The 18,315-nt window shown below is 36.2% G+C and overlaps 1 protein-coding gene across 2 annotated transcripts in view; it reads left to right on the forward strand.

The window, feature by feature from the left end:
• SPATA7 (spermatogenesis associated 7) overlaps nucleotides 1-18,315 on the forward strand; it is a 35,261-nt gene continuing 16,946 nt past the window's right edge. Inside the window, exons 1-5 of one of the 2 annotated variants that reach the window (XM_007462729.1) lie at nucleotides 1-19; nucleotides 3,361-3,435; nucleotides 5,348-5,443; nucleotides 9,141-9,188; nucleotides 15,696-15,829. In XM_007462729.1, coding sequence (XP_007462791.1) covers nucleotides 1-19; nucleotides 3,361-3,435; nucleotides 5,348-5,443; nucleotides 9,141-9,188; nucleotides 15,696-15,829 — 372 coding nt within the window. The remainder of the gene's footprint in view (nucleotides 20-3,360; nucleotides 3,436-5,347; nucleotides 5,444-9,140; nucleotides 9,189-15,695; nucleotides 15,830-18,315) is intronic. The other variant, XM_007462730.1, reaches the window with a different exon arrangement.

The raw sequence follows: 18,315 nt of genomic DNA on the forward strand, positions 1-18,315 counted from the left end.
ATGGATGGCAGCCGGAGAGGTAAAGGGCAGCTGTCGCGGGCGACCGCCATCTCGCGTCGACCCGCTCTCCGACCCTCGGGTCTGGGGTCCGGGTAAGGGCCGCGCGGGTCGAGGCCCCGCGCTGGGCGCTCCCCGACCCCTGCTTAGTCGCCGGTGTTGACCCGAGTGTTGCCCCGAGCTGCCCAGGCCTCTCGCCCGGGATGAAGCCCCGCTTGCGAGGTTCACAGGTCCACTTCTTGCTCAGAATTTGTTGCCCTGACTCCAGGAGGCCCTGTCCCCTGAATTCGGGGTCGGAGGCAGAGGAACCAAATGTGGTCTTTGGAGCCAGACCTCCCTGGGCCCCAAATTAAGCCCCGCTGCACTCCCGAGGGGTGAGCCTCAGTTTCCTCATCTCAAACCATGAGTGGTGGTAAAAACACCCATGGATTTTTTTTTTACATTAAATGGGTAAAACCACCCATTTAATCTTGAGGATTAAATGCGGATAATACATACAAAGCTCCCGGCACATTGTAAGTACTCAGTAAATACAAAATCCTTCATACTGTAACACCGTCCCCGCCCGCGAATAGGAATCAATCACCTAGGAATCTTGTTAAAATGCAGGTTATGATTCAGTAAGTCTGATGGGGAGGAGCTGAGATTTTGCATTTCTAATAAGCTTCCAAATGATGCAGCATTGCTGGCTACAGTTTTAGGAGCAAAGGACTAATCCATAGTCACTATGTATACCTGCCCTTGACTGAATACTCTGGGTTAAAATGTACATCACTGTGGAACAATTGGAGCCATATAACTTTAAATCTCTAGGAGTCAGCCCAGTCCAAATAGTCTGCATCTTCACACTTTCTGAGCGAGGCAGATAAGGCAATCTTCAGACCTCTTCTCCCAATTCAGTGTTCTTATCTATTTTAAACTGTACCTTTAAACCAAGCTGCTGGGTGGTTCCTTGCAACAAGTCTTGCTTTGATTACAAGTGCACCTCTATTATGTAATCATTGATCAAAATAAGTGCTGTTCTAATTGTAGGAGATAACTATTCATCGATCACCAAACGGTATACTCTGACACCTTGCCACCTAAGTTCCAGAAAAAGCAAACGAAAGTGCTGTTAATGGTTTTCAGAAGTTTTACCACATAGGCTAACATTACTCATGCTGTGTACCAGAAACTATTCCCAAGTTAACGTTTTTTAATCCACAGAACATCTTGTACATAGGTATTCTCATTTTACAGTGAAGAAACTAAAAGATCATAAGTAACTTGCTAAGGTCACAGTTCAGTGGCACAGCAGGCTTTGAATCCAGGTGTGATGAATGTGAAACCTGAGAGCCATTGTTTTACTTAACTATCCCATGGTAGAAGTGGGAGCATGGGAAAGGATATTTGTAAAATTTAGAATATAATAGACTTAGTAAGTCTTAGTGTGTGTCAGTATTTATTAATTAAATTATTTTTAAAGTCAGGCTCATGTCAAAATGTAAAAAGATTTCTATTTTTATAACTTACCCAATTTAATTAGCTTCATTTTTAGGACATTATATAATATATAGTATCAAACATTTTTTTATTTTGAGTTTTTAAGCAAAATGTAATATTCAACAGAGATCTAGGATCAGTTCTCCTATAGCATAATTATTAATAGGAAACCATAAGTAATTTTAGCCAGAGCTAAAATACTTAATTTTAACTGAAAGTATTGCACTTTCTAAATTTCTTTGATTTCATTAAGAGGTTACCTTTGATGCTTTCAAGAGCACAAAATATTAAGACATCTAACGTTATAATTTATTTATCTTTTGTCATTTATTCTCTCTGACGTTGTGCTCTCTAACTTATCTAGATATACCTGCTTTTTCTTTTTCTGTGAACATTAGAAGGGAATTTGGAGGGAATAAACTACATACTTCTTAGCCTGTTTCACTTGATATAGTAGCTTGGAGCATGGTTTCAGTCCTAAGCAATTTATATTGATCAAGATAGTGTAATGGTTGACTCAGAAGCCAGACTGCCTAGGTTCAGACCCGAAATCTGTCACATAGTAGTTGTGTAATCTTGGGGAAATTACATGCTTTACCTCTTTGTGCTTCATCTATAAAGTGGGGATAATGATAGTACCCCTCATCGGATTGTTGTAAGGATTAAGTGAATTTGTTTCTACAAAGTGCTTAGAACAGTGCCAGGCACAGTTAGCAGTATTCAGTAAGTTAGCATCTGACTACAAGTGAAGAAGCCCAACTCAAGCTGGCTTAAGCTAAAATAGGATTTTTTGAGTTCATGTACGAATAGGCTAGGGAGGGTAGAGCTTCAAACATGGTTAGATCCCGATGCTCAGACGATGTTACCAGGGATCTCATTTGGTCTTGGTTACACTTCCCTCTGTGTAGGCTTCGTTCTCAGACAGGTTCCCATTGTGTTGTGCAAGATGGCCACCAGTAGTGCCAGGCTTATTTATGTTCTAGGAATTTCCTAAGAGTTCCAGTAAAAGTCCCATGATTATGTCTCATTGGCTGGACTTGGGTCACATAGTCATTCCTGATTCAGTCATCATTGCTGCCCAGTTTGCAGTGATATGCCCACCTCTGAGCAGTGGGCTCCCCTTGAACCAGCTGGGCTAAGAGAGGGGAGGAGTGGTTCCCCAAGCAGGTTGAGGTCCCATTTCCAGATAAAGGGGCATTGGATTCTGGGCAGGCAAAAAGTCAACACTTTTTTCCCTCTGGGGAAATAAGGTTTGCTTGAGAGTTTGTTGGTTAGTTTGCTCTTTTTATGTTTAGTCTCTCTCTCTGGGCAAAAACTATGCTAATTTCATGACTCTCTTCATTACCAGCTCAAGTGGTATCACCTTGACTTCTCTTGTCGTAAATAAGTTAATATTTTTCCTTCTGGCTCTCTGGCCTATGATGTAGAAGGAGCTTCTTGGGTATTCTGATCTCAGATTGTTTTTTGTTTTAGTCTGTTCTGGCACGCTTTGTTCTCTGATCCTAGACTTTAGTTCTACTATCTTGATAACTCTTTTTCTATTTTCAAACATCATATTTCTTCCAGACTTTGTGTCTTCCCCACACCTGAATAAAGTCAGTATATATCAAATAACATAATTAATGTGTTTATCATTTTATCCAGTGAAACTTAAGCCTCAAGGCACAACTGTTTTGAAAATTACTTATTTTCTTAAAAGAGAAAGCCTTTTATCTATGGCCGCCGAATTTTTGTGTGATATATCATTGCTGGTTAGTAATATGATTGAATAAAATTTTAAACAATTTTGGTAAAGATAAGTTTATTATTTTTTATGTGTTCAGTAGTGTCTTTGTGAAAGTTGTGTTTCATTTATCCTAATTCATGTTTTTTTGTTAAAAGTCAGAGCAGCCTCTGTCCTTCCCAAATATGGTCCACCCTGCCTATTTAAAGGACACTTGAGCACCAAAAGTAATGGTAAGTGAGGTACTTAAAATGGTAAAAGATTGTTAAAAGATTGACCGAGTGTGTTTCCTTTATTTGTAAATTATATAACATGATGAAAAAATACTTCATTTAATCAATATTTGAACTTCATATTATCAGTTATAATTACATATTATAGGAATTCTTGAGGTTAGAGAATTTAGGAGCCCATCATGCCCTGGATGTGGACCTTGCTACCTTGTGCTCCCTGCTGCAGCTCCAGCCCAGCTCTTCTCTTTGCTGGCCAACTACCCTGGCTGAAGGCATGCCTTCCTTGTTAAAATGGTGATTAGCAGATTGTTAAAGACACAGCACTGAAAAGGAAAAGCTGTGCAGAGGAAAAGAGCCCTTGAAAAATGCATTTTGTATCAAGAGCAAACACTTATCCTGGGTCTCTTTATCCAATTGGACTTCTAGATCCTATGAAAGCAGAATCTGTATTCTGTAGATGTTTTCACATTTTAAAGCCTTTAAAGTAAATTTTAATGTACATTTAAAGTATTTTTATAATTATAGCTTAAAATGTTTAAGCCTGGGTTTTTAGGCAAAATACTAATTGAAAGTCTTTCTTTCCTTATTTACATGAAAAATCCTTTATACTGATCCTCCAAATGTGAAAGAAGAATCATTTTCCGTTACCTCATTTATTTCTTTATAATAAAGCATATATACACATAGAGCCAGAATCATAAACTTTGAAAATCAATTTTTAAATAAAAATTTTGAACTAGTTTTAAAAGTTACATATATAGAAAAGCAGGATGAAGAACAATATGTCGTATACTAACTTTTTTTTAAAGAATATATGTGCAGAGCTGGTATAGGAATAGTGATTGTAAGTATGAGGTTGCCTTGGTTCACATCTAAACTGCCTCCCTTATCAGCTGTGTGACCTTGAAGACCTTACTCACATCTCTCTGCCTTAGTTTGCACATCTATTAAATGGTGATAATAATGACTAAATGAGTTTTTACAGGTAAAGAGCTTAGAGCAATATATGCATGGCACCTATTCAACAAATGTTTTTAGTAGTAGTTGTAGTATTAGTGTCAAGATTATCATTATTGTATATACTTTTATTATGCATAGAATTTCCTTGGAAGGATACATTAAAAATGTAGCAGAGTATACTTCTGGGAGAGGAGACTAGGGGTCAGGGCAGGAAATTCACTTATTTTTCAATGTCTCTATGCCATTTTAGCTATAATTTTTAACCACATGCATGTATTCCTTCTCAAAAACTTTTTAATATTTAAAAAATTTATGCCTACATTTACATTTTATACATTTATACTCATATATACATGCTTAATTCTAAGATTTCTTTTAACAGTTTAGAGGAGGTCAAGAAGTTTAATGTCATCCAATTTCTTTGTAATTATACTTGTCTTAAGATAGTCCTAATACTTCAAAAAGAATGCAGTAAACAGATTTGTAGGTCTTGTTTTCAGATATAAAATTAGAACTTTGCATCTCAGAATAGAATCTTTGCCTAGAGTTTCGGAGTTTGGGATTTGTTTGATTTCCCAGACTCCATGTGTTCAAGTGTTAACAATGGTAACATCAGGCAAGCAGCTAAACATCTTTAGTTATGAGATTGAGAGCTGTCAATAAGAAATAGTTTTGTAAATGTAATGGTAGATTATATTTCTCAGTCTCTTCCCAACTCTCAGGCTTGTAAAACTTATTCCTAGAAAGGTTTGAACCCAAAGTAGTGAATAGCTTGTTATCAGTGCAAGGTGACCGCTAGGACATATTCAGCATCACAGACATAATGTCAGTATCTCCATGGTTAAACTTCAGAACATTTTATAAAAAGGAGCTTAATAATCAGTAACTTGTTTATCTCATGATGACTTTTATATTTTAAATATATAATGATTAAATATGTTTTAATTTTTAGCTTTTTGCACTGACTCCTCCTCTCTCAGACTAAGTACCCTCCAACTGGTCAAGAATCACATGGCTGTTCACTATAATAAAATCCTTTCAGCCAAAGGTAAAAACGTGCAAATGTTAACTTTCTGTACCCAATTTAAACCCTTCTCAGCTTCACTTCTAATTAGTGTAAATCTGTAGCAAAAATGAATACATTATATACCCATGGGTTTGTGTTTGGTGTAGTAAGATACCAACCACAGACTCTATATACCTAGCAAATTCAAAATGCCATTTTTATTAACTGTATTTGAATGTAATATCTATGTTGTTTCATTTTACCTGTTATTCCTAATATATTTTTGCGATTAGATGCTGATCTTAATATAACAAAAGTTTATGATCTTCTCTTCTGTTTTCAAATTTGAAGAAGCTACACAGAGAAGATGGTAACTACAATTTTTTTCTTTTTGTCAGCTTTATCGAGGTGTAACTTACATATAATAAAATGAACTAATTTTAAGTGTACAGTTGAAATTTTTGAAAAATATATACATTTTTATGATCACTACAGCCATGCTATAAAAGAAGGATGGGCTAACTACAGCTTGCAGGCCAAGTCATCCTGCCACCTGTTTTTGTACAGCTCCTGAACTAAGAATGCTATTTATATTTTTAAATGGTTGAAAAATATCAGAAGAATAATATTTTGTAACATGTGAACGTTACATAAAATTGAAATTCTGTCGTCCATAAATAAACACAGTCACATTCATTGTTTTACACATCGTCTATGGTGGCTTTTACACTAAAAGGCAGAGTTGACTAGTTGTGACAGAGTCTTTATCACCCTGCAAAGCCTGTAGAATTAGCTCTCTGTTCCTTTACAGAGAATGTTCACTGACTCCTGGTATAGAACATTTTCATCGTCCCAAAAGGTTCTCCCTAGTCCTTTGCAATCACTCTCTTCCCTCCAGTTCCTGGCAACCACTGATCTCCTTTCTCTCACTATAGTTTTGCCTCTTCTAGAATTTCATATAAATGGAATTATACAATATGTATCATTTGGGGTCTGGCTTATTTCAATTAGTTAACACTTTTGAAACTAATCCATGTTCAGTATTTCTTCCTTGTTATTGCTGAGTAGTGTTCCATTTAATGAATATACCACAATTAGTTAATCACTTCATCAGTTGGTAGACATCTGGATTGTATTGACTCACTTTTGGCAATTAGGAATAAAGCTGCTGTACACATTCACATAGAATCTTTGAATGTATGTTTCCATTTCACTTGGATAAATTTATTTACTAGGAGTGGAATGGTGGCGTAATATGGTATGTGTATGTTTAACTTTATAAGAAACTGCCAGACTGTTTTCCAGAGTGACATTTTTCATTTCTGTCACTTCCACATCCTCACCAACACTTCCTATTGGCAGTCCTAGTGGATATGTAATGGTATCTCATAGGGTTTTAGTTTCTATTTCCCTAATGTCTAATGATGTTGAGCAACTTTTTTTTTTCCTTTTTTTAATTGAAATATAGTTGACGTACAATATTACATTTCAGGTGTACTACATAGTGATTTGACATTTGCACACATTATGAAATGATCACCAAGTCTACTAACCACCTGTCCCCATAAAAAGTTAATTGCAATATTATTGACCCTATTCCTTATGCTATGTAGTACTTATCCGTGGCTTATTTATTGTATAAAGGGAGGCTTGTACCTCTTAATCCCCTTCACCTATTTTTCCCCCCATTCCCAGCTCCCTCCTTTCTGGCAACCACTCATTTACTCTTTGTATCTGAGTCTTTTCATTTTGTTTGTTCATTTTGTTTTTCGGATTCCACATACAAGTGAGATCATACAGTATTTGTCTTTTTTGTCTGACTTATTTCACTTCTCATAATACCCTCTAGATCCATTCATGTTATAGCAAAAGACAAGATTTCATTTTTTATGGCTGAGTAATATTCCATCATATATGTACACCACATCTTCTTTATTCATTCATCTATCAATAGTCACTTAGCTTGCTCCCATATCTTGGCTATTGTGGATAATGCTGCGGTGAACATTGGAGTGCATATAGCTTTTTAATTACTGTTTTTATTTCCTTCAGGTAAATTCCCAGAAGCGGAATTACTGAATCATATAGTAGTTCTATTTTTAATTTTTTGAGAAACCTTCATACTGTTTTCCATAGTGATTGTACCAATTTACAATCCCACCAACAGTGCACAGGGGTTCCCTTTTCATTGAGCAACTTTTCTTATGCTTATTTGCCATCTGTGTATCTTCTTTGGTGAAATATCTATTTAAATTTTTTGCCCATTTTTAAAAAATGGATTGTTTGTCTTCTTAGTATTAAGTTTTGAGAGTTCTCTTTATATGAATATGGGTCCTATGTCAGATACATATTTTGCAAATATTTTCTCCCAGTCTGTGACTTGTCTTTTCATCTTCTGAAGTTTTTATTGTGAAATAACTTTAGGCTTATAGAAAAGTTGCAGAAATAGTACAGAATGTCAAAGAAACCCTTCACCCAGCTTCCCCTGATGTCAAAATCTTACAAAGCTATAATACAATTATTAAAACCAGGAAATTAATATTGACACAATATTATTAAATACAGACCTTATTTGAATTCCACCAGTTTTTCACCAGTGTCTTTTAATTTTATTTTTAAATTTTATCATTAGAAGAGCTAAAGTTTTTAAATTTTGGTTCATGTTTTCTGAAGTTTATATTTTAAATGATTAAAAAATCTAAAGAAAAATATTTTGTTATATGTGAAATCAAGTCCAGCATTTCAAATTTTTAATAGTTATGCTTTTCATATCCTGTTGAAGAAATCTTTGCCTAATCTTAGGTCATTAAGATTTTCTTGTGTGTTTTCTTCTAGAAGTATAAGTTTTAGCTCCTACATTTAAGTTTATAATCCATTTTGGGTTAGTTTTTTTATAAGGTATGATATAAGGATCACTTTTTTGCCTATGGATAGCTAAATATTGAAGTACTATCTGTTGAAGAGATTGTCCTTTCCTTATGGACCTGCCTTGGCACTTTTTAAAAGACAATTGACCATATGCAGGGGTCTGTTTCTGGACTTACTCTTCAGTTCTGTTGATCTGTTTGTCTGTTAGAATACCACACTGCCGTCATCACTATAGCATTACAGTAAGTCTTGAAATTAGATAACGTAGGTGCTCCAATTTTGCTCTTTTATTTTCTCAAGCTTGTCTTGGGACTCCAGTTACAAGTATGTTAAGTGAGTGATACAGGTAGGTTAAGTCAGTGATGCTCTGCACATTTGTTTTCCAGTCTTTACTCTGTTTCATTTTGAATATTTATATTGCTGTGTTTTCAAGTTCACTAATATTTCTTTCTGCAGTATCTAATGATTGTTAATCCCAACCAGTATATATTTTTTATCAAAGGTATTTTTCATCTCTATAAGTAGCATAAAAATCAAAACAAGGAAGTGCAAGTTCTGGAACTTTTTGTGATTTTCGCATCTGATATTTATTGTCATTTATAAAAATTAAGAATAATGTTAAACTGGGCTTCCCTGGTGGCGCAGCAATTGAGCGTCCGCCTGACGATGCAGGGCACACGGGTTCGTGCCACGGTCCGGGAGGATCCCACATGCCTCGGAGCGGCTGGGCCCGTGAGCCATGGCCGCTGAGCCTGCGCGTCCAGAGCCTGTGCTCCACAATGGGAGAGGCCACAACAGTGAGAGGCCCGCGTACTGCAAAAAAAAAAAAAAAAAAAAGAATAATATTAAACAACTGATTTTTCTCTTTCAGCTGCAGTAGACTGCTCAGTTCCACTAAGCATGAGTGCCAGCATCAAATGTAAGTAATTTTTAACATATTGCCTTTTTAAAAAAAAATTATGGTAAACTACACATAACCTAAAATTTACCATCTTAACCATTTTTTTAACTTTATTTTTTTTATAAATTTATTTATTCATTTTTGGCTGCATTAGGTCTTGGTTGCTATGCATAGGCTTTCTTTTTAGTTGCAGCGAGCGGGGGCTACTCTTCGTTGCGGTGCACAGTCCTCTCATTAAGGTGGCTTCTCTTGTTGTGGAGCACGGGCTCTAGGTGGGCGCAGGCTTCAGTAGTTGTGGCACATGGGCTCGGTAGTTTTGGCTCACAGGCTCTAGAGCGCAGGCTCAGTAGTTGTGGTGCACGGGCTTAGTAGCTCCACGGCATGTGGGATCTTGCCAGACCAGAGCTCGAACCCGTGTCCCTTGCATTGACAGGCAGATTCTCAACCACTGTGCTACCAAGGAAGACCCCATCTTAACCATTTTTTTTTTTGTTTTTTTTTTTGTTTTTGTTTTTACGATACGCGGGCCTCTCACTGTTTCGGCCTCTCCTGCTGTGGAGCACAGGCTCCGGACGCGCACGCCCAGTGGCCGTGGCTCACCGGCCCAGCCTCTCCGCGGCATGTGGGATCTTCCCGGACCGGGGCACGAACCCGTGTCCCCTGCATTGGCAGGCAGACTCTCAACCACTGTGCCACCAGGGAAGCCCCCATCTTAACCATTTTTATGTCTACAATTCAGTGTCATTAAGTACATTCATATTGTGGTACAACTATAACCACTATCCATTTCCAGAATTCTTTTCATCTTGCAAAACTGAAACTTCACACCCATTAAACAGTAACTCCCCATTCACCCTGCAACCATCGTTCTATATTCTGTTTCAATGTATTTGACTTCCCTAGGTAACTCATTTAAGTGGAATTATCCAGTGTTTTTCTTTTTGTGATTAACTTATTTCACTTGCACAGTGTCCTTAAGGCTCATCCATGTTGTAATCTGTCAGAAATCTTCTTGCTTTTTAAGGCTGACTAATATTCCATTGTATGTACTACCATATTTTGTTTATATGTTCATAAGTCAATGAACAGTTGGGTTGTTTCCACCTTTTGGCAATTGTGAATAATCCTTCTATAGACATGGATGTACGAATATTTGTTTGAGACCCTGCTTTCAGTTTTTCTGTGTATATACCCAGAAATGGAATTTCTGGATCATATGGTAAATCTGCTTTTAATCTTATATTCCCAATTTCCAGTTTGAGGGTTCCAATTTCTCCACGTCCTCCCCAACACTTGTTCTCTGTTTTTTTTGATAGTAACCCTCCTAATGTGTATTGACATGCTGCGTTTTGAGGAAGCATTTTCTAACTTTTAAAAATCATCCATAAAAGAAGCTTGTATTGTATTTCTCAGTATAAGAACTTACAGTTGAGCCCAGGCTCTGCCAGTAAATCACTGTGTAACTTTGGATAAGTTATTTAACTACTCTGGGTTTCATTTTTCCTCTATATAAAAATTTGGATAGTACTGAAAAGCTTGGCAAGGTTTAAGTTCTAGAATTCTGTGATTCTCACTGCCCTCAGCTTGTTGAGATTACTGAATTAGGAACTTCCCTGGTGGTGCAGCGTTTAAGAATCCGCTTGCCAATGCAGGGGACACGGGTTCGATCCCTGGTCCGGGAGGATCCCACATGCCACCGAGCAACTAAGCCTGTGCACCACAACTACTGAGCCTGTGCTCTAGAGCCCACAGGCCACAACTACTGAAGCGTGCGTGCCTAGATCGCTTGCTCCACAACAAGAGAAGTCACTGCAGTGAGAAACCTGCACACCGCCGTGAAGAGTAGCCCCTGCTCACTGCAACTAGAGAAAGCATACATGCAGCAACGAAGACCCAAGGCAGCCAAAAGTAAATAAATAAAATAATTTTTTTTTAATTACTGAATTATTCATTAAAAATACCATAACTGGCACTTTTCTTCAGATAAATATTATCTACTATTTGTATCCTAATAGCTAACTGATAAACATGGTAGTTATTTGTATCTGAAAAGCTATTGACATATATTATTATAGAATCATGATATATCTCCCCTTTGTATGTACATACATATGGTATGTACATAGAAAAATATTTCTATTTTTAGAAATCTTTACTAAGGAAATAATCAGACCACAAAATTTGAAATTCCTATTTTAAAATGTTCTGAAAGATACCATTTAAGACCTTTTGAGGCCTTTGAGTCCAATCAAGAAATGCATACTTTAAAATAGCCAAAGAGCATGGATATCACAGCCTGTGCTTGTCTTACTGTAATTATATAAATATCAAATATTATAAACTTTAGTGTTTTCTTAAGCTGCTGTTTGAACTTGTTATTTATAGTTTGAGAGAGAACTTCTGCATTAAAAAATAAATAACAGCTTCAAGTAGTGCATGCTAAGTGATAAATGAATGAGAGCGTAGATAGGAGAAAGCCCCTTATGCGCAATCTGGGAAAGATCACAGACAACGGGATTGGTTGTACCTATCTCTGCTTGTACATTTTCGTAGTGGAACAGATAGGAACAGATGGGACTTAAACTGAGCCAGTTGCCACCAGTGAGCATAGTGTCTTTATCAGGCCCTGTGCTTGGCACTTTGTATTCTCCCTCTTCTGTGACCTTTATGTTTGCAACAAGCCTTCGTGTAGGTTCTCATATCTTTGAATGAGTCTTAGTTTTCGAATAATTTTATAAGGAGGGTAAAGGCATTTTAGGCAAGAGTACAGTGTTGAGTATATATTTTTAAAGACCAGTTTCACCATAGCACACAAGCTATATGGGCTAGTCATTTTATGTCTTTCCCTCCTCTTTTGTAAAATGAAAGATAGATAATCTCTAAGGATCCTTCCAGATTTTTAATTTCTATGCTTTATATTTCTTCTTCTGTATCATATTAGTAATTTTTTATCACACAGAAAACTGGTTCAATATTTTTAGGCTTTCAAAATCTGAATCATTTGAATTAAGGTGGTTTTACCCAGTTGACATTAGATCAAATAATCCTCTTTAACTAGGCTCTAAATGGGAAAGTTTTGCTAAATTTTCATACTGAACAAGTTCCTGAACAATAGATGTATAAGATAAGATTATCTCTTTTTTATTCAGGTTGTATAATTAACAAGCCTGAATGTATGTATTAATCCTCTTACTGAACCAAATTCACCAATTTAAAATCCAAATTCACCAATTTAAAATAATCAGGCATTTTGCATATTTTGTTTAGTACACTAGAGTTTATTCAGTGATTAATTCAGCAATTATTTATTGGACACCTACTGTTGGCTTTTATAGACCTTACATTCCAGTTGAAGGAGACAAACGATAAGCAAATGCAAAGAAATGAGTAATATAGACTATATCAGATGGTAATAAGTGCAATGAAAAAGAATGAAGCGGGATAAGGGAGATTGGGACTTTGGAGAAGAAGGCCTCACTGATAAGGTGAGCAGAGACCTGAAAGAAATAAGGGAGAAGCAAGTGGGTAAAGGTGGGAAGAGCAATCAAGATGGAGAAAACAGCGCATACAAAAGCGTTGACATGGCATTGTGATCAGTGGATCCAGGGGAACAGCAAGAAGAGCTGTATAGCTGGTGTGAAATAAGCCAGCTGAAGAGTGACAAGCGATGAGGTCACTGAGATGGGACAAAGAGATGCAGACCACATAGGGCTATGACTATTTGCAAGCACTTTGGCTTTCACTCTAAATGAAATTGGAAGCCATTGGAGGGTCTTGGGTAGAAGAGAAGGAACAGAACCAGTTTAACTTTAAAAGCATCTTTCTGGCTGGTGAGTTAAGAATAGTCTATAAGGGTCAGTGGTAGAAGCAGAATGACTAGTTAGGAGACAGTAATTCAGATGAGAAATAGTGGTGACTTGGACCAAAGTGCCTGTAAGTAGAGGGAATGTGAAATGGCTGGATTCTGGAAATATTTCAGATGTGTGTCAACAGTATTTACTGATGGACTGGATGTAGATAGAATATGAGAGAAAAAAAAGAGTCAAAGATGACTCCCAATACTTAAGAGTCCGTCAACTAAAATGACAGTTACAACTTACTGAAATGAGGAATATGATAGGAAGATATTTAGGGGAGGAAGTGAATCAAGAGTTAAGTCTTAGTCATTTTAAGTTCAAAATAAATACCTCTTAGAAATCCAAGTGGAGATGCTGAGGAGGCAGTTGTAATACAAAGTTTGGAGTTCAGGAGAGAGTTCCAGGATGGAGATAAAAATTCAGAAATTGATGGCATATAAGTTGTATTTAAAGAATTACTCCTATTTTTTGTTTTTAGAAATTAAACTTAGCTAGTGCTTATTTATCCCATGATATTTTCTGCTTTCAGTCAGTTGAGACAGGAGTTTTTCTTTTTGGCCATGTAAATGAAGAAAATTGTGATGGCTAGAAGAATTGCAAAGATTGTAATCACCAAACCAAAGTGTAATTAATAATCATTACTTTGTGTGTTACAAAGCTGATGCTCATTGTAATCAGTATGAACTAACTTAGAAACAGGCTTTATAGACATATTTTTAAAAAGAAATAAATCTGTGGTTTTGAGTCATCTCTGTTTTTATAAGATATACTCTTCTGTCATAGCAGACAACTGACTTGATAATTTCAGTCTTTATCAAAACTAGAATATCTCTATATACTTTGTTGAATTGTCTAAATAATGCCATATTCTAATGCATTAGAAAGGCTTTTTTTTTTTTTTGCGGTACGCGGGCTTCTCACTGTTGTGGCCTCTCCCATTGCGGTGCACAGGCCCCGGACGCTCAGGCTCAGCGGCCATGGCTCACGGGCCCAGCCGCTCCGCGGCATGTGGGATCTTCCCGGACCGGGGCACGAACCTGTGTCCCCTGCATCGGCAGGCGGACTCTCAACCACTGTGCCACCAGGGAAGCCCGGCTTTATTTTTTATAGCAGTTTTATTGACAAATAATTTTCATACCATAAAATTCATGGATTTTTACTAAGCTTACAGAATTGTGCAATCATCACTACAAACCAGTTTCAGAATATTTTCCTCACCTTAAGAAGATCCCCAAAATGATAGCTTTGCAGCTGCTTCCTCATCCCACCCCTAGCCTTGGAAGCCACTAATCTGCTTTCTTTGTACATTTGCCTTTTCTGGACATTTTATATAAATGGAGTCATATATGTGTTTTTTTGCATTAGACTTTTACTTAGAATAATGTTTTTGAGATTAACCTATGTGGTAACCTAAATCAGTACTTCTTTCCTTTTTAATTGTTAAATAGTATTCTGTTGAATGGATAATGCCACATTTTGTCTATTTATCAATTGACTGATGTGCTCTTTCTGTTTTTTGACCATTATGAATAGTGCGCTATGAACATTCATGTACAAGTCTTTCATGTGAATATGAATTTTCATTTCTCTTGGGCATACACCTGAGAATGGAATTGCTAGGTCATATGGTAAAATTATACTTAACTTTTTAAGAAACTGCCAAACTGTATTCTAAAGTGGCCATACCATTTTATATTCTCGCCTCCAACATAATTAGGATTTCAGTTACTCCATATCCTTGCTAACATGTTATTGACTCCTTTTTTGACTATAGCCATTCTAGTGGGTGTGAAGTGGTGTCTCATTATGATTTTAATTTGCATTTTCCTCATGATTATGGATGTAAAGCATTTTTTCATATGCTTATTGGCCATTTGTATATCTTTAGTAAGTGTCTTTTCAAATCTTTTGCCCCTTTTTTTCCCCCTAAATCATGGTGATTTGAAACTTGAAATTATCTTGTCCATTAAGTTGATATAGATTCCAATTAAAAAGTATATGTTAAATTTTAAATTTTACATGAAAATACAAGTCATTTTACTTATGGTTAGCCTTCTTTTTAACTCTGAAACTTGACTAGCTTTCATTTTGCCATTTTCAGTCTTTGATAATGACTCAATACCTGACTTAAGGCACACTAAAATGTGAAACCCCCTTTTTTGTTTGTATTTTCAAATGACTAGCAGTTAAGAAAAATGGAAATCAGTTATCCTGATTAAAAATAATGTTTTAAAATTCAGTGTCATTTTTTTGACTCATATAAAGCTTAAATTTTTATAGCATATGATGGTATTGACAATAATATTTCATTTGTGGGGGAGTATATGGATTAATTCAAACTCTGCATTTGGTGATTACAGTTGCAGACAACACAGTCAAGCATTTCTAACCTTTATATCTCTATATCTGCTAGGAATTGCTCCCTTGAGCCCTTAGGCTTAATCAATTTGTCATATCTTGTTTCTGCTCTTTAAATAGTCAATCCATTTGAAGTTTCTATGAATTAAATATTTCTTATCTTTATACAGAAAAGTATATGGATTTTTATTTACATATCAGTAGTATAAACATTTTTAGCAAGAAAAAAGTGCCCTTTACTAGTCGTCTAACACCAAAAAGTTAATTTTTCTATTTTATTCTGTATTTCAAAAGATTTTTTTCCCCTCAGATGTAGACCAACAACGAAGAGAGAAACTCAAAAAGGAATTAGCACGGTGTGAAAGGGAATTGAAATTAACTAAAAGTGCAATGCAATCCCATTCTAAAAGTAATTCCAAGTCATTACTTAACACTCTACAAAAGGTAAGATAGTATTTTTACCTTTTAAAAGTAAATGTTTCTAAGATACTTCATTGGTGGTGGAACCTGACTTTTTGATAATGTTTACTATATAGGTCAGAATTGGTACACTTTCCTGTAAATAGCCAAATAGTAAATATTTTAGGCTTTCCAGGCCACAACTATTGTGTCTCTGTCACAACTATTGTGCCATTGGAAAGCAGCCATAGACAGTATGTAAATGAATGGACATAGCTTTGTTCTAGTAAAACTTTATTAACAAATAAGGTGGTGGGCCAGATTTGACCTGTAGGCTATAGTTTGCTGACCCCTGCTTTAGGTTTTTTGTGATACCCTTTATCATCTGATTAAGGGAATTCTTTTCGATTCCTAGTTTGCTAAGAGGATTTTTTTCCTTTCTCATGAATGTGTGTTAATTTTATCAAATTCTTTTTCTGCATTTTTTGAAATGATGGTACAATTTTTCTTTTTAATCTATTCAAATGTAGTGAATTATAATCGAGTTTCTAACGTTAAATCAACTTTGCATCCCTGGTATAAACACAGGTTTGTCATGATGTAATTCCTTTTTTTATACATTACCAGATACAGTTGCTAATATTTTGTTTAGGGTTTTAGCATCTATGTCTATTATTGATATTGACCTGTCATTTTCCCTTTTTTCTGCTGTGTCAGGTTTTGCTAGCCTCATAAAATAAACTGGGTGCTATTTCCTCTTTTTCCATGCCCTAGAGTAGTTTATGTAAGTTTGGAATTATTTGTTCCTTGAATTTGATGGAAGTCAGCACTAAAATTACTTGGGCCTAGAGTTTTATTTGTGAGAAGATTTTTGACTGCAATTTTTGAAATCATTATAGAACTATTTTCATAAGTTGTACATATGTAGAAAGTTGTCCATTTCATCTAAATTTTCAAATTCTTGGCATAGACTTGTTCATAATATCTCAAATCATTTCATAATCTCTCTTGAATATGTATTAGTTCCTCTTTTTATCCTAATGTTGTTTATTTGTGCCTTCATTCTTTATTATTCTCAGCAGAGATTTGTCAGTTGTATTAATCTTTTTAAGGGCACATCTTTTACTGCATTGATCCTCTCTGTTGTACTTTGTTTTCTAGTTGGGTAATGTTCATGCCTTATTTTCCTCTTTTGGCTTTCTTTGAGTTTATGTTACAGTACTTTCTTCTACTTTAGTTTATTTTCAGCCTCACTTCTTTCATAGTATGAGCATTTTTAAGGCTATATATTTTCCTTCAAGTGCTGCTTTAGCTGCATTCCACAAGTTTTGATATGTGGTATTTTTATTATGGTTCAGTTCAAAGTATTTTACAGTTTCCATTATAATTTATTCTTTAACTCAAGCATCTTTTAGAAGTGTTTATTAATCTCTATTTTTTTTCCTGGTTTTCTCTTTGTTACAGATTTCTAGCCTAATTGTATTTTGATCAGGGAACATCTGTGTGATATCCATTTCTTGAAATTTGTTGAGACTTGTTTTATGGCCCAGTAGGTAGACAGTTTTTTTTTTCTTTTATTTGTTTGGACAATATTTTTTAATGTACTATGTCATATGTGTTTGAAAAGAAAATATATTCTCTAGCTGTATGCAGTATTTAATATATAGTATATGCATTAGATTAAGTTTTATATCTTTTAGGTGTTCAAATCTTATTGATCTTTTTGTCTAATTAGTCTATCTTTTATTAAGAGAAATCTTTCACATGATTATATATTTAGCTATTTCTCCAAGAATTAGTACTAGCAATTTTTGTTTTATATGTTTTTAGTCTATATTATTATATACATACAGACTTAGAGATGATATATTTTCTTGGTGAATCTAACCTGTTGTCACTGTGGTTTGAACTTCTTTGCCTTGATGCTTTTTATATTAAAGTGTTTTCTGATAGTGATATAGTTAAACCAGCTTTCATTTCATTAGTATTCCTTTGGTATATCTTTTTCCTTTTTTTTTTTTTTTTTTTTTTTTTTTTTTTAACGGTACGCGGGCCTCTCACTGTTGTGGCCTCTCCCATCGCGGAGCACAGGCTCCGGACGCGCAGGCTCAGCGGCCATGGCTCACGGGCCCAGCCGCTCCGCGGCATGTGGGATCTTCCCCGACCGGGGCACGAACCTGTGTCCCCTGCATCGGGAGGCGGACTCTCAACCACTGTGCCACCAGGGAAGCCCCCACTTTTACCATTTTTTAATCCTAATATTTTAGATAGGTTTTAGGTGGGTCAGATTATTCACTCTGATAATCTTTGCCTTTTAAAGTGGAGCATTTAGGGCTTCCCTCGTGGCGCAGTGGTTGAGAGTCCGCCTGCCGGTGCAGGGGACACGGGTTCGTGCCCCGGTCTGGGAGGATCCCACATGCCGCGGAGCAGCTGGGCCCGTGAGCCGTGGCCGCTGAGCCTGCGCGTCCGGAGCCTGTGCTCCGCAACGGGAGAGGCCACAACAGTGAGAGGCCCGCCTACCGCAAAAAAAA

The sequence above is a fragment of the Lipotes vexillifer genome, unplaced genomic scaffold, assembly GCF_000442215.2.
Source record: "Lipotes vexillifer unplaced genomic scaffold, Lipotes_vexillifer_v1.1 scaffold883, whole genome shotgun sequence".
Taxonomy (NCBI): domain Eukaryota; kingdom Metazoa; phylum Chordata; class Mammalia; order Artiodactyla; family Lipotidae; genus Lipotes; species Lipotes vexillifer.